Consider the following 22,342-nt stretch of genomic DNA (forward strand, 5'->3'; position numbering starts at 1 on the left):
AACATTCCTTATAAACGTGAATTGTAAGAGTCCTTGATTATAAGACTTCTCATAAGCGGCGATTATAAGACGCCTTATATGACAGCGGTCATAAGACATATTACAAACGGCGATTATAAGACATGCGCGATTATAAGACGCCTTATAAACGGCGATTATAAGACTCCTTGCAAACCGCGATTATAAGACGCCTTATAAACGGCGATTATGAGACATATTACAAACGGCGATTATAAGACGCCTTATAGTAAACGGCGATTATAAGACGCCTTATAAACGGCGCTTATAAGACGCCTTACAAACCGCCATTATAACACTCCTTATAAACCGCGATTTTAAGACGCCTTATATCCAGACATATTACAAACGGCGATTATAAGACGGCTTATAAACGGCGATTATAAGACGCCTTATAAACCGCGATTATAACACTTCTTATCAACCGCGATTTTAAGACGCCTTATAAACCGCGATTTTAAGACGCCTTATAAACCGCGATTTTAAGACGCCTTACAAACCGCGATCATAAGACGCCTTATGAACAGGGATTATTTGACTCCTTACAAACCGCGAATGTAAGACTCCTTATAAACCGCGATTATAAGACGCCTTATGAACAGGGATTATAAGACGCCTTATAAACCGCGATTATAAGACTCCTTATAAACGGCGATTAAAAAACTCCTTAGAAACCGCGATTATAAGACTCCTTATAAACCGCGATTATAAGACGCCTTATGAACAGGGATTATAAGACTCCTTACAAACCGCGATTATAAGATGCCTTATGAACAGAGATTATAAGACTCCTTACAAACCACGAATGTAAGACTCCTTATAAACCGCGATTTTAAGACGCCTTATAAACGGCGATTATAAGACTCCTTACAAACCGCGATTATAAGACGCCTTATAAACGGCGATTATGAGACATATTACAAACGGCGATTATAAGACGCCTTATAGTAAACGGCGATTATAAGACGCCTTATAAACGGCGCTTATAAGACGCCTTACAAACCGCCATTATAACACTCCTTATAAACCGCGATTTTAAGACGCCTTATATCCAGACATATTACAAACGGCGATTATAAGACGGCTTATAAACGGCGATTATAAGACGCCTTATAAACCGCGATTATAACACTTCTTATCAACCGCGATTTTAAGACGCCTTACAAACCGCGATCATAAGACGCCTTATGAACAGGGATTATTTGACTCCTTACAAACCGCGAATGTAAGACTCCTTATAACCCGCGATTATAAGACCCCTTATGAACAGGGATTATAAACATTGCCAGGCTGCCCTTTGTTAACGGGGAAGTGTCATGGGGTTTTTGACCTCTTTGAAATACAATGTAAGACCTTCACATAGCTACAAAATAATTCTAGAACAACGAGAGGAAAGAAATCAACTCAATTATTGAAAGGAACAACTCATGATCTGTTAATTGTAGCTCGTTTTGGAAACAAAAATGCAAAAAACTTGAAAAACGTTACATGTAGATTAACATTAATTTTTTCAAGTTTCAATAATTTATTCCGGCCAACTCTGTCTCTGGTAACAGGCATTAATCAACAATTTACTGCACAGGATAATAATTTATAGCAAAACAACACAATTACTGTTTTATGTTTCTGTTCGCAGGCAAAGGTTTCTGGGTTTTCAAATGACATCAAATTCGCGTAATACAACATGAGCCAACGAAAAGTTGGCTAGTAACCGCCTAGCGTTTACGTACAATGTTTCAGAAGCAAGAGCCACCTTCGAACACGAGATTCAATCACTGATTCCCCTGATCAGTTACTTTTTAATAAGAGGAAGTAGCTGTACACGTGCTAGCGGTTTTTGAGAAACCTGACTCCGATGGCCTTCAATAACTCGATTGCAAAGGGAGTCTTTAAGTATTTGAATCCGATGACTATTATATGGCAAGTGATGCCAATGAATCACTTGCTATCTTGAGTCGGTCCTGTTTCTTAACTAATTAAAATGCTAGACACACTTTCGCTAGAAAATTGTATTCCTTAGGGGATAATTAATTTTAACATCCACTTATATATTTAAAATGGTCCGAAGTAAATGACAGTCACTGGTCACTACTAAGTCTTGTACGTAACACCACATTTATATTGAATTTTTTTCTTCTGATTAATGAATAAACACTTGTAGATGGAACCCCAATTCTATTAGTCGTCCACTCCCCTTCCCTTTGATTGGGAGTAAACGTGATTCCAAAGGAGGTAATAGGGCCACAGAGTATTGCTCTGTACAAAAACAAAACATGAACTATTATTCTGCGGGATATTCTAGTTATTTATATGCAAATAAAAAATGTGTTTTTCAGGAAGATTTGGATGAAACTGAGAGGGACAGCCCTGAATATGAGCAGGTACTAAATAATCTTTTGTCTAAATCAATAAAACGTGACATCATATAACTTTAAAAGGAGATCAGTATAACAAGCTACAGAGATTTTGTGTAAAACGTATTTACATGTACTCTATTTACACATAGAGAAATTATTTTTTAAGCGAAGAGTATATGAAATGAAAAAAAAGTCAAAGAAGGAGATGAGACTTGGGGATGTGTTGTATACAGCATGCAATACTTACCTTTAAACGATCTTATTTTTTCATCAATGCGGTACACTCAAATGGTATTGAGGTGAACTTGTTGCTTGAATGTAAGCTGATAATTTGTGGGAATATTTTTCAGGTGCGACAGAAGAGACTCCTTGCTATCCAAAAGCAGGTCAGTAATTTGAAAGAAACATAAAATCAACGCAAAGAATAATCTAAGAAGTGACTGGCCTTCTGACATTCCTTGCATTGTCAGACCAACCATTTCACAAAGTATTCGCAGGATATCTTAAAAACTGCAAGAATAGCAAGTTCTCCCACTCGTCTTAACTTTTAAGCTGTCGAAAAGTGTGGTTAGAATAGCCAGCTAGCCATCAAGCCACGTTACAGTGACTTTTCTTCCAGAATGCAAAAGGAATTGTTATGTTGATGTGCTTTAGTGATAGCATGAGAACTGTTTTAAGATGTTAGAACTCCATATTGTTGTACTATTGTGTTGTATACGTAATGAGTTTCTTTGGGTTTTGGTTTTTAATTCCTTTTAGGGAGAAACCTCTAAACGGCCCCGACTGGACAATGATGACCAAGACAACAGCGGAGCTGTAAGTATCACTATGTGCATCACTCACTATGGGTTTTTCTGTTTTTTTTTTTTAAATGTGCAGTACTGTTCTGTTCTCCGTGAATAAGGCCTTAGCAACAAGGATCCTGCCATTAAACGAGCATTGATTTCGCAAAACCAACTAGTGGGCATGGAGGGCTTAAATTCGGTGCAAAAGTCCAAATTAGTTGAAAAACAATTTGATTGTACATTTGTTCATGTAAGTAAAATAAGGATGAAATACCCAACCCGAAAACTACAATAGACTCATGCCGTATGTTCTCTCTCTCTTTTTTTTTACTTCATAGGTGACATTCAACAACCAAGAAACATAATTATTTTTATTACAACGCATTACGCCTTTTGCTGTTTTTTTTGTGTAAATAATTTTTTTTCATCTAGAACACTTGCCAAAGGCATCGTTAAGCTCGGTTTATCGTTACTCGATAAACCAGGCCCTGTTTCCATTGTATTTTGTTTGGCTTTCCTTAGATGGTCACTTTCTTTTTTGAAGATTGTGCGATTCGATCGAGATCCACTGTTTATGTACCGGTAATAAATACCCAATTGGAAATGCTACAAAATAGTCTAACTTTTACTATTCTCGTTCCCATATGACAGAATCCTGTGCATCATCCGTATTGATTAGTTATTAACTTAGAATTAAAGTTTACGATAACCCAGGGTTTGGGTGTGAAAAACGCCCAGATTATTAGAAGCACAAAGATGCTTAAATCATCTCACCCGATAAGATTTTTGTGACGGTATTTCCAATATTTAATTGTAACTTTCCTAAAACAGATAACAATGTCCACTTATTTTTCGGAAAAGAACCGAAAATCAAATTTCATGCTTTTTGATGGGTTGACATTTGAATCTAAATTAGGCATTTTTAAAAGAAACACTATTGATTACTTTGTTTTATTTACTATTTATTAATGTAATAATGGGTTAGTATTAAGAAATAAAACTTAGCAAAACCTACATGAAAGATATGGTAATTGTGTGCTATGGGGGCAGACGACTTCACGGGTTCGTAAATCGACAAATCTTAAAGCGTAAGGACCCTTAATCTAACGAGTTAAAGGTCGATTTTCGTAACGAAAACGTGTTCCGAAAGAACAGTTTTCGTATGGAATTAGCAAAAGCGTTCATAAGGTTTAGCGTTCTTACGATCCATTTGATAAGAAATCTTAGAAACGGCGTTAAAGGCGTCTTATAATCGCCGTTTGTAAAGAGTCTTAAATCGCCGTTTGTAAGGAGTATTATAATCGCCGTTTATAAAGCGTCTTATAATCGCCGTTTGTAAGATGTCTTATAATCGCTGTTTATAAGGAGTCTTCAAATCGCGGTTTGTAAGGAGTCTTATAATCGCGGTTTATAAGGAGTCTTATAATCCCTGTTCATAAGGCGTCTTATAATCGCCGTTTTTAAGGAGTCTTGTAATCGCGGTTTGCAAGGCGTCGTAAAATCGCGGTTTATAAGGAGTCTTATAATCGCGGTTTGTAAGACTGATGTCTTATAATCGCCGTTTATAAGGCGTCTTATAATCACGGTTTATAAGGAGTCTTATAATCCCTGTTCATAAGGCGTCTTATAATCGCCGTTTTTAAGGAGTCTTATAATCGCGGTTTGTAAGGCGTCTTAAAATCGTGGTTTGTAAGGAGTCTTATAATCCCTGTTCATAAGGTGTCTTATAATCGCCGTTTATAAGGCGTCTTATAACCGCCGTTTATAAGGAGTCAATTGCAGTTTATGAGGCGTCTTAAAATCGCGGTTTATAAGGAGTCTTATAATCCCTGTTCATAAGGTGTCTTATAATCGCCGTTTATAAGGCGTCTTAAAATCGCGGTTTGTAAGGAGTCTTACATTCGTGGTTTGTAAGGAGTCTTACATTCGTGGTTTATAAGGAGTCTTACATTCGTGGTTTGTAAGGAGTCTTATAATCCCTGTTTATAAGGCGTCTTATAATCGCGGTTTATAAGGAGTCTTATAATCGCAGTTTGTAAGGAGTTTTTTAATCGCCGTTTATAAGGAGTCTTATAATCGCGGTTTATAAGGCGTCTTATAATCCCTGTTCATAAGGCGTCTTATAATCGCGGTTTATAAGGAGTCTTACATTCGCGGTTTGTAAGGAGTCTTATGATCCCTGTTCATAAGGCGTCTTATGATCGCGGTTTGTAAGGCGTCTTAAAATCGCGGTTTATAAGGCGTCTTATAATCGCCGTTTATAAGCCGTCTTATAATCGCCGTTTGTAATATGTCTGGATATAAGGCGTCTTAAAATCGCGGTTTATAAGGAGTGTTATAATGGCGGTTTGTAAGGCGTCTTATAAGCGCCGTTTATAAGGCGTCTTATAATCGCCGTTTACTATAAGGCGTCTTATAATCGCCGTTTGTAATATGTCTCATAATCGCCGTTTATAAGGCGTCTTATAATCGCGGTTTGCAAGGAGTCTTATAATCGCCGTTTATAAGGCGTCTTATAATCGCGCATGTCTTATAATCGCCGTTATATAAGGCGTCTTATAATCGCCGCTTATGAGAAGTCTTATAATCAAGGACTCTTACAATTCACGTTTATGAGGAATGTTGGAAGCCGTTAACTTATGTAAGGTCTTTTTTCAGTTATGTATTTATATAGGGTCGTTTGTTGGCACTGAGTTATATACGGTGGTCATTTGTTATATTACTAGCCCTTTTTATATAAGGGTCTGTGCCCAGCTACTGATAATGATCCATCAAGTTTGCTCTTCAAGTGTTTTGGTATAGGAGATATGAGATCCACTCGCCATCACCCCCTCAGGCCCTAGTTTTTCTGGTAAATTTGACCCAAATTTGACGGCCAGCAAAAACTCTAAAATTTAGCGAACGGAGTTCGTGTGTTGTATCTGATATAAATGGACATAGAACTTCTTGTAAAAAGCCAGAGATATGCGAAATAAGCACAAGTCAGTTTACACCTTTTAGTTTTGGAATACCTATATTTCGTATCTGCGAGTGAGCAAGAAATTAGCCATTTTCGACTTCACACAGAACACACAACTAAAAGTTCAGCAAAAATCGGATGCCAAAACCAAACACTCTTACCTTCTCTCTATCACAATCAGCAATAATCTTTTTGGGCCATTCAAACAGCAAGATGCTACATTACCTCCGTTAATCCTACCACTCGATGTCATGTACAGCACGACACGACGCAAGAAATGTGCCGATTAAGCAGCTCTTGGATTCCACATTGGATTTCTCCACGGTTTAATATATGCAGTTGACTAAAGTGGTCCCAAAAAAATCAGAATCCCTCTCTGGCCAAGTTAACAAAACGAAAATTTGAAAAGAAATACGAACTAAACAAATCGACGCCATTTTGAGTTGGATCGCTCTCAAGGGACTGGGACCTACTAATTTTTACTTTGGGTAGGGAGGGGACAGGGAAGGGCCTATCGCCGTCGCATTGTTGCTAGAAACGTCTGTTTGTTGCAATAAACAGCTCAAGATCTGAACAAATAATGACATGAACGAATCACGCTCAAAATAGAGCCAGAAGAACCGCGCAAAAGCGTGAAAAAATAGCTTCATTGTTTTTTTTTTTAGTGCGCGGCTTTTGATGTACATTTCCACCGTCAAGAAATCAGAGATGCTCTCCCATAAATAAACTCTTATACTTCTCTCGAGATATTCAACTCATGCGTTCTTCACAACTCGCTAAAGCACGCTAAAGCATGAACATTTGAGGTTGTTGAATTTAACACCAAAAATAACAATGCTTATATAAGAAAGTTTCCGTTTAGTAACTTCGAAAGAAGTACCGTTATTTGACGCTTGGACTACATAACACTAGTAAAACAAATCTCTGGACAATGTATAAGCAAACTGATCACAGTTATTACTCAATTAATTGACTTTCCAAGGTTAATCTCTCTACTGGACACGTTCCCCTCTGAATCACTGAGGAAAGCTGAAATATAATCGCTACCTTTACCGCAAAGCAAAGATAACTAACGAAAAATGTGCGCTTGATATTAAGAAAAGAAAATTTTCCTTGCAGATCTTCTTTGGGTTGGAATTTCCTTTTACCTACAGATAACTGCCTTTTTCAAGACATGTTTGTTTTTGTTTACGTATTTTGAACTTTGCTAGTTCCGTTGGTCTGTCAATGAACACATGCCGAGAAGCGAATTATTTACCTACTAGAAGCCCTCACTGAATACGTCATTTGCTTTAATAAAAACGTTGGACTTATCTTTCCGGCTTGTCATGTACACCAGAAGGCCCTTAGGAGTATGCGCTTTTGGGTTATAAAAGCTGTTATTGAAAACTTACACAACAAATTCACAAAAAATTAGTTTTGGCTGTATTAACCCCGATTTTTGCTTTGTTTTGTTTCCTTTGCTCATGCCAAGCATTTTTTCCCAGTAATCCGGTTTGTTAACAGAATCCACAAGTCATTCCTTAAAACAACTGCAGGTTTGTACCAGATCTTCGAGTGGCTTCACGTAAGAGTCTTTTCGATTCGCAGGCCCCTCAATTCTTATTTCAAAGAGAAAGCAAATTTCTTTTAGTTGCGCAACCTTAAATTTTGATTTTAGCATGCCCCGCTTTGCAAGGCCACAGATGTCATGGCCATTGTATTCAATTGGATGCCGTAAGTCGACCTCTTGGTATACCGCTGTCTGCAGTTCTTGCAGCTGTCTCTCTGTTTCCCATGCTTGGAGGTCTTCTTCACTGATGGCTTCTGCTTGTTCAACAAGTAGTTCTCCGGGTGCTTTTTTCTGACGTTGCGTTGCTGCAAGTCGTGAGAAATAGCTAGCTGTTCGCCATTCTTCTGGAGCAAAACAAAGCTTACCACTCTCGTCCCTAGCAACTCTCATTTCTTTTGCCACCTTTGCTGGATCTTCTTTGTTTCCTTCAGTAGCAAATTAAACATACCTATTGGTTACATTCTCAAATAACTGAATCACATTTGGCAGCCTCCTGACAAAAGTTTTTAGTTTCTCAAATCTTTAATTTAATTATTTTTTTAAAGTCATTTCATAGTTCCATGGCTCCTCAGATTGTTCTGAATAGTTGAGATCAATTCACTAGTTTCGATATATTAAAATTCCTGAGACAATAGACCTCAGCTCGACGCTCCGGGGAATAACAACAGAGCTTGTGGGGTTTATTTCCCAGAGCTCAATGCTGGAGGTCTATTAATTTCGGCTGAATTTTAATATGTCGAAATTGGGCTATTGTACTGATTTTCTTAGATCAAACAAATAAACCGGTGAAACATTAGATGACGTGATTTATAAACTCACATCCACTGCAGGTGAAAAGGAAGGAGAAACTGACCCCTACGTACTTGGGAATAGACTTGTAAAAAGAAGACAAGAGATGGGATTATTGATCAAGTCTGCGCGTTTACAAGATCTCAATTCGGAGAGGTTTTAATCAAGAACGGCCATTCTGATCTGTATCGCAAAGGTTGGGGTTCTTCAACGTGCTAAATTCAGGAAGTAGGACGTATCTTTTCATTAAATGTGATAATCACTACTTGATCTTTGAAGTATAACTTACCAGTTGTCACCCCTCTATTAAACTTTTCCAACAGAAACCTCTTCTCGTTTTCGGTTGCTCTCTGACCCTTTCGTTGCCGTTTTAGAGCCCAACCCTGTAGCGGTGCCTTTCGTGTTGACATCGAATGACTACTTGGTCGTGCGTGCCCTGTTTCTCCAACGTGCGTTGACTGTATTCCCGTGACCTTTTCTGCCCATTCTTTTCGTGCTAAATCGTAAACAGTCTCGCGCTCCGTCACTCTCACATGTCGCCCAGTATCCATGTGGCCTTGGAGATCCCCCTGGGTTCGAAATGTGGCCACACAACCTTCTTCTTCACACATAAAAGGTCTTGCGAATTAGTATGTTTCGCTTCTACCATTAGCAGCCCTGGCGTTGACAGTGGGGTGAGAGACGTAAGAGGCACAATGATATGAAGACCAGTTGGACCCTGCAGAGATCTACTTTCTTCATCATATGGAAACAACTGACCTTCACCCACACCGTAAGCTTTCCAAGCCCTAATTCCGGAGGCAAGAAACTCAAAGTTGAACAGAGCGCTAATCCCTTTCCATTCTACTGGCTTAGTTGCCATTGCTACATCTACTTCTGCAACTGCTATTCTGCACCCACGGACACCACCATAAGATTCCAATGCCTCCTTCATGTCAACGGCTGTGATAGCATCGTGCTTTTCGTTTACCCATCTCTGTATGTGACCTTTCATTGGAGCGATCTTCCTATCACAAACGTCCTTTCCCCATTGTGGATCTGAAAAGTCATACCTTCTCACACTTATGCCTGCCCTCTCTCCAATGGACTTCAGGGACAGAATCAGTGAGGCATTATGGTAGCATCCGGCATTGTCAGATTTCAGATAAGCCATCTCCACGTTGGGGTGGTCTTGCTTGATGGTAACAAGAACGTGCTCCACGATGGATGCAACGGAAAACCAATCCTGTATACAGCTATCAAATATGTGCACAATGGTTTCAACATTGAATTCGTTCTCCCCAGTTTTGAAAACAACGCAAGCAACATGCCAACTTTTTCCTCGCTTTCCGTAATAATCGCTCATTTGCTCTCGGTAGCGCTGGGGCAGATATTTCATTGCCCAGTCCATAATTACGAGAACGCTTTGATCGTTAAGTGCACCGAGAGTTTCTTCCTTGGCTTGCTCTTGGTTGACAGTTCGAAGCATGTGCGCTTTCCAATTAGCGATTGCCTCCACTGCATGGGTCACATCAAATGTAACCTGACTTTGCTGTTCATCTGTTAGAGTAAGCTCCGGGGCATTGATCATGCCCATAACAGTAGATAAAACCTCATCTAGCTGGCTGCATGAGGGGCAAGACACATCATGGGTGTGATCACAATGTTGAGCGAACGTGTCGTTGTGAGTGTCGCTGAGACTGAAACCAGTGCAGTGGTCAACACATCTTTCCTCGGGTCCAACATGGCTCTTGAAGTCAGTTTTGAGATAACGCTTGGCCTCTTTTAAGATTTTCTTGGCTTCCTTTCCCCAAATCGAAGTTGCACCACCTTCTTCAAGCACGATAATCACACGTTCGAACGACTCGAACGCCTGTGCCCCCTCCGTTAAGAAATAATCTAAACCCTGAAGCGATTTCTGCTTGGATGCGGCGCACGCATCGATGATTCTATACAATGATCTTTCACTGGCGGGTTTAAACTCTGTTTCTTGGCAATACGAAATGTATTGCTTGATAATTCGTGAAGGTATCATCGTTCTTATCACATTCGGAATGGTGATTTTCTCCCCAGAATCTAGCTTTAATTCTTTAGTTCCGTAGGCAACGTCCTGTATAAAATTTGCACTAGCAATAAAGTTGACGAAGTGATTTGTTTTCACCGGATCAAGGCGTGTCCGTTTAATGGGCACGGACACCACTGGTTGTCCTGGTCCTTCTTCTGCAGCATGGCGACGGGCTTGATCGATCTGCCATTTGCTAGGACCTGGAATCATTTCTCTGATCTCCTTCTTTGAAAAATGTTTCGCAAACATTGATAGAATTTGCAATCGAGTATGTCGACTTTCCGCTTCATGATACACCCTCAGCAAAATCGACAGTTGGTCTGTAGTCACGTCTTCTTTGACAGAACATGCTCTGCTTTCGTTTCCTTTTTTGACAAGAGTCGTATCTAAGGAACGCCTCAATGCTTTCAACACTTTCTCTTCTTGATCTGATGCAATGGTTGTTAACACCTCGGTGAGAACTTGACCCACTTTCTGCAGGTAGTAGGCCTTTTGTGTGCTTGATATACTTTCCCAATTCGAATTTAGAGTCGAAGCTATCGGACTAACTCTTCCATCTGATATATGTGCCAATGCTTCATTCAAGACTGCACGTTTCTCTTGCTGATGCTGTTCTTTATCTACCCAAAAGCTAATCTCTTCATCTTCTTCTTTAAGGTCAGTAACAGTGCTGTTTAGTGTGCATTCAAACTCAGAAGAAGCAGAAAGTGATAAGTTAATGTTGCCTTCAAAGTCTAACTCAGTAGAGTTGAATCCACTAGGTTCGTTTACTGGAGATAAATCACTGCCTTCCTTTCCAGTGTTTTCCACTTCATCCTTTATAGATAGGAGTGACTTAATTAATGACAATATTCAATAGAACATATTGTGTGTACCAGTTGTTTGTTTTCTTTTGTTTCCAGTTCAATAAAAGTACCTGAAATTTTTCTGGATAAAATCATACACACAGTCGACTCCCGATAACTCGAACCTTCAAGGGAAATTGAAAAAGGTTCGAGTTATTGGGAGTTCGAGTTATCGAAGGTAAAATTATGTAGAAAATGACCTGAAAGGATGGGAGAATTGGTTCGTGTTAGCGCCAGGTTCGAGTTAGCGAGGGTTTAAGTTATCGGGAATCGACTGTATTAATTTTCAATATTGATTCAAGCCCTTAATTAAAACGTGACAAATGTGCTCGTGCTAATAAATGGACAGTTAATGTGAAAGTGAAGAATTCCGACCCTGTTTTTCACCGTGGTGAAGAGCTAACCAGGGTTGGACACGAAAGATGTGGAACATTTCAATCCTCTCCGATTGAAATACAGTCGACTTCCGATGACTCGAACCTTCAAGGGAAATTGAAAAAGGTTCGAGTTATCGAGGGTAAAATTATATAGAAAATGACCTGAAAGGAAAAGAAAATTGGTTCGAATTAGCGAGGGTTCGAGTTATCGGGAGCCGACTGTATAAGTGGAGAAAATGCAACCATTTTCGGGACATCCTTTGCAGCTATAGCTACTTGGTATTTGTTACCGGTTAAGCGTTGGGTTTTATTTCTTTTTTTGTTTTTTTGTTGTTGTTAAAAAAAAAAAAAGATAAAATTATTATTATTATTATTATTATTATTATTATTATTATTATTATTATTTTATTTTTTTTATAAATATTATAATTTCTTTATTAAAATATTCCAAGCAAATTGTTATTTACAAGTTAAAAGTAGAAAAAAAAGAGCTATTAAAACCTATTTACAATTCTTTTCGATCAAAAAAAAAAAAAGACTATTTTCAAGCACAAATTTTTTTGGAGGAAAAAAAAAAGTTTCAATAATATTCTTATCCGTAATAAAAAAAATAATATGATCGTATCATCACTAAAAATATATTTGGAAGTTAAATTACGGTCCTTAATGAAAAACAACTCTTATTAAAGGTGTTAACGGATTATTATTATTATTATTATTATTATTATTATTATTATTATTATTATTATTATTATTATTATCACTATCATTATCATTATCATTATCATTATCATTATCATTATCATTATCATCATCATCATCATCATCATCATTATAATTATTATTATTATTATTATTATTTACTTTTTGACAAAAGCAAGGCAGGGGGAGCTAAAAACCATTAACAGGAACTTATTATTCCTTTTCTACCCGTGAAAGGGGTGACCATTGATAGTAACCAAATTCCACGACTTTTTTTTATTAGGAAATAATACGATGTATAAAATTTTAGTCACGTGGCTTGACATCTTACAATGTGTAAATAAACGATGTTTTGGCAGGCTGCTGTACCGGTAGCCACCCTACCCAAACCTTTGTTTGGTAAGCAAATACAGAGGGTTTGGGGGCACTTTCCACCCTACCCCGCCTCGTCCCGCCCTTAGAGACCGACGAACATTGTGGCGAAATCCGATTAATTGCGGTCTCCGCTTTGATATCTTGAAAAATATGATAGGAGACGGGAAGGAGGAGCTGCCGGACCGTCAAGAACGCTAATCAGAGAATAAACAAATAACATCACGTTACGTAGAATCTGCAACGGCCAACTCTTTTGAGAGTTTTTAAAAAACTCTATTGACATGATCACAAAATTGTTTCCGGGTCGAATAAATAAAGAAGTTATATATCGTCCAAGGGAACAGTAATCTTACTTTTAATTCAAAACATTCACCTTAAGCTCGTCCTCAGATTTTGAGGTAGCATCCTCCACTCTAAATCTGCTTGAATGGCCTTTTCGACAAGTGTTACACAGGGCTAATAAAAAATATTTGAAATGTTGATTTCAATTGAAAGAGATGTTTGTTACATTGTAACAAAACAACGCATCTGTCAAATTAGCAGAGATTTCCGAACTGATAAGAAACTACACGTAAGGTGAAAATATCTATAGGTAACATGTAAAGAGTGAATTAATTACCAAAAATAGATAGGTGAATTGCGAGAATAATTTAAATATTGGCTTATTGTACTTACCGGATCCTATTGGAACTGAAACTTGAAACTCCTGATATATTTCTTCCGACACCTGTTTGTTTGCCCGACGAGGATTTTTTAATTTTTTCGCTTCACCTCTGTGAGATGGGTGAGAACAACTGGATTTTAACTTCTGGTAATCCGTTGTTAATTCGTATCTTTGCTTTGGACATACGGTAATCCTTTCCCTGTCTTCCTCTGAGAGAGAATGCAATCCGGCGCGATTGATAATATTATCAGCCTCGTTAATCCGTGTCCCTAAGCCTCGACTTCCACTGACACTGTTACTGCTGGGCTTCGCGTTTCCCAGCTGGGTCCCCTGCGCAGACATTTAGTTTCGGGCATGCGCATAGGTGGCCTTTAATGTTTACCACGAGGGCCACCGAGTTTTTACCTCAATTTTAAGTTCACTAAGGTTTATTAGTTTTTCACGGTTTGTACGGCAGTTAAGTTGACTTTTATTAAGGCCCATCGGTGTAACTGGAATTGCGAGTTTGTCTCACGGTGCCTCGTGTCCAAATAAACGTTGAAATTTACGGCTGGTTTACATTCGCATCTACAGTAAAAACTCGACCTCAAGCATGGTTTGTCGATGGATGTGTGGTTTACAAGGATAAATACGGCTTACTTGGTTTTTCTATTGCAACTTTCACGGATAATTACGGGCATGGAAAACGAAAACATGGAATCTACAATGGCTTATGGTGAAGAAGGAATTTTCAAAGGTTATCGTTCGCGTTCGCCTTCAATTGACACGGCTTCGTTTCGCGCCATTTCACCGCTTAACACTCCACCGACGGATGCGGCTTCAAAAATACGGCTTCATGATTCAGTTAAGGTTCAAGGTTCACTGAATATGGAGGAGAAATCGACGGAGAAAGGTGCCGCGGAGTTAGAATCGGGCGCAAGGAAGAAAATTACAACGGATAAAGGTAAACAGTACGAGATACAAAGGTTAAAAGAGCGTAGAACTGTGGCTCTTCGCCACGTGACTAGGCAGATAAACAAAATGAAGCCTCTTCTTGTTGATCTTAACAATTTTGAGTTTGTGTCATCTGAAACGGAAGGTTTAAACAATTTACTTGTCAAGCTACAAGTTGCTCAGGATAATTTCCTCGAAGTGTTAGAGAATGAATCAGATATTGCCAGTGCTAATTCATGGTATGAAGTTCATGATGGAGATGTGTTTAAGTTTAAACAGTCTGTCTGTGAATATTTGTCTAAGGCGAAAGAGCTTCAGTCTGCTGAATTAAATTCTGCTGCTTCTAACAAGTCTCATCGCTCTAGAAAGTCTAATCACTCTGGACGTTCTAATTTGTCTTCACTTTCATCTAATGCGAAATTGATAAAAGCCAAGACTAGGGTTGCAGCTTTAGAAGTTGAGGCAGCTTTTCTGAAGGAAAAACAGGCACTGAAAATGGCCGAGGAACAATTGGAGCTTAGGAAAAGTCTAGCTAAGGCAAAGGAAGAAGAAAGGATTTATGAACAAATGAACAGTGAAGAGTGGGTTTCCACACCTACATGTTTACAGACACAAAAGCTTCCAATATTCCCAGTGTCCAGTCTACTCCCAGCCAACGTTACGAAGGATACAAACATTAACTCCCTGTCAACGCCAGGGTCGGTTGTAACGATGACAACGGCAGCAATGATGATTAGTTCATCCTCATCGAACGCCATTCCAATTTTAGAACCTGCTTCAAAGTCTCTTCCAGCACATTCTTCTGGCAATCACGTCTCAGGGCACCAGTACCCCACTAAAGCAAATCCTCTTAGTGGATATACTACAGAGCAAACAGGCCCCATTTACACAAGCCCAATGACAGCATGCAGATCAGGAAATTCAGGCTTTGACTTTGAAACCCATGTAGACATTGTGACTCCTGGGCGTGTAGTGAACCCCAGTGAAATTCCCACAAGTGCACATATTTCGTCAACTCAACCCCATTTCGTAGACGGGCGTGCAGTTGTATATTCTATCAGAGATCAATCACAGGGGATCCCACAGACACCCCAACGTGTTTATAGCCCTCCAAGTCGTTCAGCAAGTTTGTCTGTTAATCCCTTGACAGTCCAGGACAATACCTTTCAAGATATTGTAGACATTCAAAGAAAGCAGACGGAATTGTCTCGAATTATGGTTTCCCAGCAAGCAAGGAGCCTTCTTCCATCAACTGAGCCTCCAATGTTTTACGGTGACGCTATGGAATTTCCCGCATTTATGACTGCCTTTGAGTCTTTGATTGAATCGAAGGTTGAAGACTCCTGTGAAAGGCTGTATTTTCTGGGTCAGTACACTTCTGGTAAAGCTAAAGAAGTTATCAATGGTTGTCTTCAGAGAAAATCGGAAGGATCCTACAAAGAAGCCAAGGGACTGCTAAAGAGACAGTTTGGAGATCCATTCAAGATTGCAAATGCCCACATCACCAAACTGTCTTCATGGCAACCAATCAGAGCAAACGATGGCTCAGCTCTCCAAAATTTCTCTATTGCTCTGGACCAAGCAAAGTCTGCCATGAGAGGCATGTCTCACATGGATGATTTGAACACAGCTCATGTACTGCGACAGCTTTGGGAAAAGTTACCAAGGCATCTACGAAGCAAATGGACTGAAAGGAACAATAAGACCAAGATTGAAAAAGGAAGGATAGCTGACTTTGAGGAGTTCTCACAATTTGTCCGCAAACAGGCTGAGCTTGCCACAGATCCTGTATTCTCAGAAGAAAATGTTACCAAACCTCATCATGATGAGAAAGACAAAGGCACTCATGTCAAATTCAGACGAAGGCCACGTAGCAGAGGAAAAGGAACAAGCCTTGCCACGGGATTAAAGCAGGAAGGTAGAAAGGAGCAGTCCACGTCGTGTTCCTTATGCAAAAGGCCTCACAACCTAAATGATTGTGAACAGTTTTTAAAGAAAACTCTAACTGAGCGACGGGAGCTTGTAGTGGAGAAGAAACTGTGCTTTGGTTGCTTTAGTGATCAGCACATTGCCAAAAACTGCAAGGAGCGGCAGACATGTAAGACTTGCAAAAGGCCACACCCCACATCGCTACACGACTATGATTGGGCGAAGAAGATCAACAACGACAGTGATAATCAACCTGGAGCTAAACCTCGGGTTAGCAGCAACCGCACTGCCATCTGTAATGTCACGGAAGCTGGAGATGTACCTATCAACATGGGCATATTACCAGTTCACTTGTTTCACAAGAGTGATCCAGCAAAGAAGATAAAGGTCTATGCACTGCTAGACAACGCCAGTGGTGGGACATTTGTGACTGAGAAGTCAATGAAAGCGCTTGGCATTGAGGGAAATGACACTGACCTTATCCTTACTACGATTCACGGAACGAGCAGTGTTACCACAAAGGCCATTGAAGGACTGGTGGTAGCCAACATTAAAGAAGAGGACGTGATCTTGGACCTACCTAGAACGTTTACGCGGCATGTGATTCCAGCAGACCGCAATGAAATACCTCGACTTGACGTAATCTGCAAGATGTCTCATTTGAAGAAAATCAGTGCAGAGATACCCCCCTACATGGCAGACATCGAAGTGGGTTTGCTTATTGGATTGAATTGCCCAAGCGCCCTGCGTCCTAGAGAAATCGTTTACGGCAAAGATTCAGAACCGTACGCAGTTCGGTCACTCCTCGGATGGTACGTCAACGGGCCCTTCTGTAATCCACAGCTGAGTAGCCAGATTACATGCAACCGAATCAATCTCAGCCCTGAAGATACTATAATTACCCCTCGGGGATATCTAGTCACACAGAGAAAGGTGAAGGAGCGGATAACTCCACAAGCAGTTAGTCAGATGTTTGACTTGGACTTCTCTGAACGAGAAAAGGGGACAGCAATGTCACGTGAAGACATCAAGTTCTGCGAAACGGTGGAGAGCGGCATCGTTCATCTCGATGACCTGCATTATGAGATGCCCCTCCCATTTAAGCATCAGAACATTCAGCTCCCTAACAACTATGCACAAGCAGAGAAGCGTCTGACTGGCCTAAAAAAGCGTCTGAAGGCCGATGACAGATATTGTGCGGATTACTGCAGTTTTATGGCTGATATCATCTTCAAAGGATATGCTCGCAAGGTGAATGACGAGTTCAAAGATGAGGTTGGAAGAACCTGGTACCTTCCTCATCACGGGATCTATCATCCGCAGAAGTCGAAAGTACGAGTGGTGTTCGATTGTTCGGCCACATTTGAAGGACAGTCCTTGAATGACAAGCTTCTTCAGGGACCGGATCTTACAAGTAACCTCCTTTGCGTCCTAACCAGATTTCGCCAGGAGAAGTATGCCTTTATGGCGGACATCGAGAAGATGTTCTTTCAAGTAAGAGTTAGAAAGGAAGATCAAAGTTTCCTCAGATTTTTGTGGTGGCCAAATGGAGACTTGGAGCAGAAAGCCGAAGAGTATTGTATGACTGTGCACCTTTTCGGGGCAGTATCGTCTCCTGCATGTGCCAACTATGCACTTCAGCGTACAGCAGACGACAACGAAGACAACTATGGAACTGAGGTAGCCAACACCCTTAGAAGGAACTTCTATGTAGATGATGTCCTAAAATCTGCAAGCACCGAAGACAAAGCTATTGATCTAGCGAAGGACGTCAAGGCAGTTTGCAGGAATGGGGGATTCAACTTGACTAAGTTTGTGGGCAACACTGAATGCATCATTAACTCAATTCCTGAAGAGCACAGAGCGGAGAATGTGAAGAGCCTTTCACTTGGCCAAGATAAGTTGCCCATTGAAAGAGCATTAGGAGTCATTTGGTGCATCGAATCAGATACCTTCAACTTCAGGATTGAACTTAAGGATAAGCCTTGCACACGTAGAGGCATCCTTTCAACGATTAGTTCCATCTACGACCCCTTAGGTTTCATCGCTCCGGTAGTACTAGTTGGAAAGAAGATATTACAAGACATCTGTCAGTCTAACAGCTGGGATGAACCCGTTGACGATGCAACCAAAAGCAGATGGGAAAAATGGCGGAATGAACTTTGCTTGCTTGAAAGTTTAAAAGTGCCAAGAAGTTTCAAACCCGCAGAATACGGAAAGATTGTGTTGGCACAGCTCCACTGTATGTCCGATGCTTCGACGTGTGGGTACGGAAAGTGCTCATATTTGAGACTTGAAGACGAGAGAGGGAAAGTACATGTGTCGTTTGTTATGGGAAAGGCCCGAGTAACACCGAAGAAGATAGTCAGTATCCCGAGATTGGAATTGGGCGCTGCCACGATTTCTGTCAATATTGGTGACAAGTTAAAGGATGAATTGGAGTATGAGGACATAAAGGACTACTACTGGACGGACAGTAAAGTCGTTTTAGGCTTTATAAGTAATGAATCTCGTCGTTTTCATACCTACGTAGCTAACAGAGTTCAGCTTATCCACGAGCACACTACTCCTTCACAATGGCACTATGTGGAAACTGCATTGAATACTGCTGACGAAGGGTCGAGAGGTATGTCTCCAAAGGACTTTGTTGAGAAGGCGGCATGGATCACGGGTCCTGACTTCCTGAAAGAACCTGCAAAGAGCTGGCTGAAGGAAGAAACGTATGAAGACCACGTGGATCCAGATTCCCCTGAAGTCAAAAATGTTAAGGTTAACATTAGCACGGTGAAAGAGAGCAGTGATATTGTCAAGAGACTTCGACGATTCTCCAGTTGGTTTAAAGCAAAGATGGCTGTAGCACTTTGCCTGAAATACAAGAGACATCTGAGAGATAGAGTCCTAGCCAAGAGAAAAGTGTCCAGCGGTTTGGCATCTGATGAAGGACCTGCCGGACGTAAGGATGTCAATTCTACAAGAGTCAACGTAGCTGACTTAGAAGAAGCAGAAATGGAGATCATAAAGCACGTACAAAGAAATGAGTACCCGTCAGAAATTAAAAGTCTCCAAGACGTTCAAGAGAAAGTCGTCTATGGAAGTCGTAAGTCAGACAAAGAAAAGAAAGCCCTGTTTAAGAAGACAAGTTCTCTCCGCATGTTGGATCCAGTTCTAGACAGTGATGGTGTTATGAGAGTTGGTGGAAGAATACGGAAGGCCAATCTGCCCCCCACTCTAAAGAACCCTGTGATCCTACCAAAGTCAAGCCACATTAGTTCACTGATTATCAGCCATGTTCATGAAAGAACACATCATAGCGGAAGAGGGATAACTCTGAACGAGCTTCGTTCCTGTGGCTATTGGATTGTTAGCGGAAATGCGATGGTCAGGCAGTTTATTTCTAAATGTGTAACATGTCGTCACCTTCGAGGGAGCCAAGGAGAACAGAAAATGGCAGATTTGCCAAAGTCGCGCGTAGAGCCAACGCCACCCTTTACTTATTGTGGGGTCGACTACTTTGGCCCTTGGCACGTCCAACGAGGAAGATCTGTCGTGAAGAGATACGGAGCCCTGTTTACTTGCTTAGCAAGTAGAGCAGTACACATAGAGGTGGCGGATTCTTTGGAAACGGATTCGTTTATAAATGCACTCAGACGTTTCATCTGTAGACGGGGATCGGTCAGGGAAATCCGCTGCGATAGAGGAACGAATTTCATTGGTGCAGAAGCAGAACTCAAGAAAGCTATTGAAGAAATGGATGACCAGGAGATCAAAGCGGACCTCCTTAAGGAAAGCATCGACTGGATTAAGAACCCTGCATCTGCTAGCAATTTTGGTGGTGTCTGGGAAAGACAAATCAGGTCAATCAGAAATGTCATGAATGGTCTCATCAGAGAACATGGTAGTCGGCTGGACGAAGACTCGTTAAGGACCTTCCTTTGCGAAGCCGAATACACGATCAACAACAGACCTCTGACAGTGGAGACCCTCAGCGACCCACATTCTGCACTACCATTATCACCAAGTATGCTGCTTACAGGAAAGACAAGACTTGTGCTGCCCCCGCCTGGAGAATTCAAGAGAGAAGACCTGTACTGCAGAAAGATGTGGCGGCGTACACAGCATATGGCTCAAGAATTCTGGTCAAGATGGTGTAAAGAATATCTGCAGCAGTTACAAGCAAGAAACAAGTGGATTCGGCCACGAAGAAATTTTCAGGTCGGAGATGTTGTGTTGTTGAAAGAAAACCAGTCTCTTAGAAACAGATGGCCCATGGCTAAAGTGGTGGAAACTCACCCTGATGATCAGGACCAAGTACCTTCGGTGACAGTGTTGACAAGTAATGGATCCAGACTGGAAAGACCTGTTAACAAGCTTGTGCTGCTCGTAGAAGCGTGAGAGACCGGGATTCCCCGACGAGGAGCCTGAGGAGCCAGAACTTTGTTAAGAAAGAGTTTTACAGTGAAAGAAACTTTTTAAGTGTTTTCACCAAGCATGGAACATTGACATTGTGTTTCCTAAAGATTAGTTCCTTTTTGTAGAAAATGTTGGACATTTTGGGGAGCCATGTTACTGCTGGGCTTCGCGTTTCCCAGCTGGGTCCCCTGCGCAGACATTTAGTTTCGGGCATGCGCATAGGTGGCCTTTAATGTTTACCACGAGGGCCACCGAGTTTTTACCTCAATTCTAAGTTCACTAAGGTTTATTAGTTTTTCACGGTTTGTACGGCAGTTAAGTTGACTTTTATTAAGGCCCATCGGTGTAACTGGAATTGCGAGTTTGTCTCACGGTGCCTCGTGTCCAAATAAACGTTGAAATTTACGGCTGGTTTACATTCGCATCTACAGACACCCAGATTAGTTAGATAATCTGTTAAATCCTTTCTGCACGATCTTAGAGGAATAATATAAAGCTCATTTGGCGCGTATGGTGTTGGACCGCACACACTGTCAACAGTTGAAAACGAGCAGCTCATTTTGCGCTGTACATTACGATTCTGACTGCAATGTAAATACTGTTGCAAAAGACTGGAGCGAAGACCATATGTCAGGTAATAAATGTAAATATGTTAAGAACAAAATTGTCATAAAATACTTTCGTACATATAGAGTCTCTTACGATATAAAATAATATGACGCTATTTTTTTTCGTATTTTTTTCCCTTTGTTTTGAAACAAAATAGAGTTTCTGCAAGTGAATCTCAAACAAGACTTCCAATTGGACTACGGTATTGTTAATTCAGATTACTCTTGTGTTTTTGGCCCTTATTTGATTCGTTGCAATCCCGTCTTTGACGGTACAAAATAGATTGACCCAGAAACTTCCCCTAATCAAAGCTCACAAAATGCAAATTAAATTTCAAAACGATTTTCCCTGCCCAGCAAGCAAAACAACATGTAGGCCATTTAAAATTAAGCAAGGAAAATGGTTGTAACTCTTGTTGGTATCTTCATTTCCCAATAATTTGTTATTCCTTGCCATTTACGGCATGAGCCTAAACCAGCCTTCCTTAAATCAAAAAGCTTACTTATGAAAAACAGCGTGGAACAAAGCCTTAACTTAGCCCCTGGCTCCTTTACAACCAATCAACTAGTTCCCAGTCTATCCCGAGTAAACAAATTCAACATGGCGTCGTTTGGTTTATTTTACGTGTTTTCTTAATTTCCTTTCCGTTAAATTCGCAAGAGAGGGGATTTGAATTTTTTGTGGAACTAATTTGATCAACTGTATCTTTTAAACTTAAAACAAACTCAATGCAAAATCCAGGAGCGGCTTAAACAGCACATTGATTGCGTCGTGTCGTGCTCTACATGACAGCGAGTGGTAGGAGAAATGGAGGTGATGTGGCATCTTGCTGTTGAAATGGCCCAAAAAGATTATTGCTGATTTTAATAGAAGGAGGTTAAGAGTGTTTGGTTTTGGCATCCGATCTTTGCTGAATTTTTAGTTGTGTGTTCTGCGTGAAGTCGAAAATGGCTAATTTCTTGCCCATTTGCAGATACGAAATAGCGGTATTCCA

The 22,342-nt window shown here is 40.5% G+C and overlaps 2 protein-coding genes and 1 long non-coding RNA gene across 5 annotated transcripts; 2 read left to right on the forward strand and 1 right to left on the reverse strand.

Annotated features, from left to right (window-relative positions):
• The first annotated feature begins 1,985 nt into the window (after nucleotides 1–1,985).
• Nucleotides 1,986–4,163, forward strand: LOC146486996 (uncharacterized). Of its 3 annotated transcripts, XR_014858075.1 has the most exons (4): nucleotides 1,986–2,399; nucleotides 2,726–2,761; nucleotides 3,135–3,191; nucleotides 3,499–4,163. It is a non-coding gene; the product is annotated as an uncharacterized LOC146486996 (long non-coding RNA). The 3 variants fall into 3 exon arrangements; XR_014858070.1 differs by having other exon boundaries at nucleotides 3,135–3,507; XR_014858072.1 differs by lacking the exon at nucleotides 1,986–2,399 and having other exon boundaries at nucleotides 2,440–2,761.
• A 3,472-nt stretch (nucleotides 4,164–7,635) lies between these two features.
• LOC146486997 (uncharacterized) lies at nucleotides 7,636–10,816 on the reverse strand. Its single transcript, XM_085089478.1, has 3 exons — nucleotides 9,220–10,816; nucleotides 8,750–9,061; nucleotides 7,636–8,096 (listed from the first exon to the last, which is right to left on the reverse strand). Exons 1-3 carry the CDS (start codon nucleotides 10,751–10,753, stop codon nucleotides 7,636–7,638), a joined length of 2,307 nt encoding a protein of 768 aa, XP_084945604.1. The 5' UTR covers nucleotides 10,754–10,816.
• A 3,312-nt stretch (nucleotides 10,817–14,128) lies between these two features.
• Nucleotides 14,129–20,721, forward strand: LOC146486998 (uncharacterized). Its single transcript, XM_085089490.1, has one exon. The coding sequence runs from the start codon at nucleotides 14,146–14,148 to the stop codon at nucleotides 20,719–20,721; it is 6,576 nt and encodes a 2,191-aa protein (XP_084945616.1). The 5' UTR covers nucleotides 14,129–14,145.
• The last annotated feature ends 1,621 nt before the right edge of the window (nucleotides 20,722–22,342 follow it).

This window comes from Pavona decussata, unplaced genomic scaffold (assembly GCF_977016875.1).
Source record: "Pavona decussata unplaced genomic scaffold, jaPavDecu1.1 SCAFFOLD_19, whole genome shotgun sequence".
Classification (NCBI taxonomy): Eukaryota; Metazoa; Cnidaria; class Anthozoa; order Scleractinia; family Agariciidae; genus Pavona; species Pavona decussata.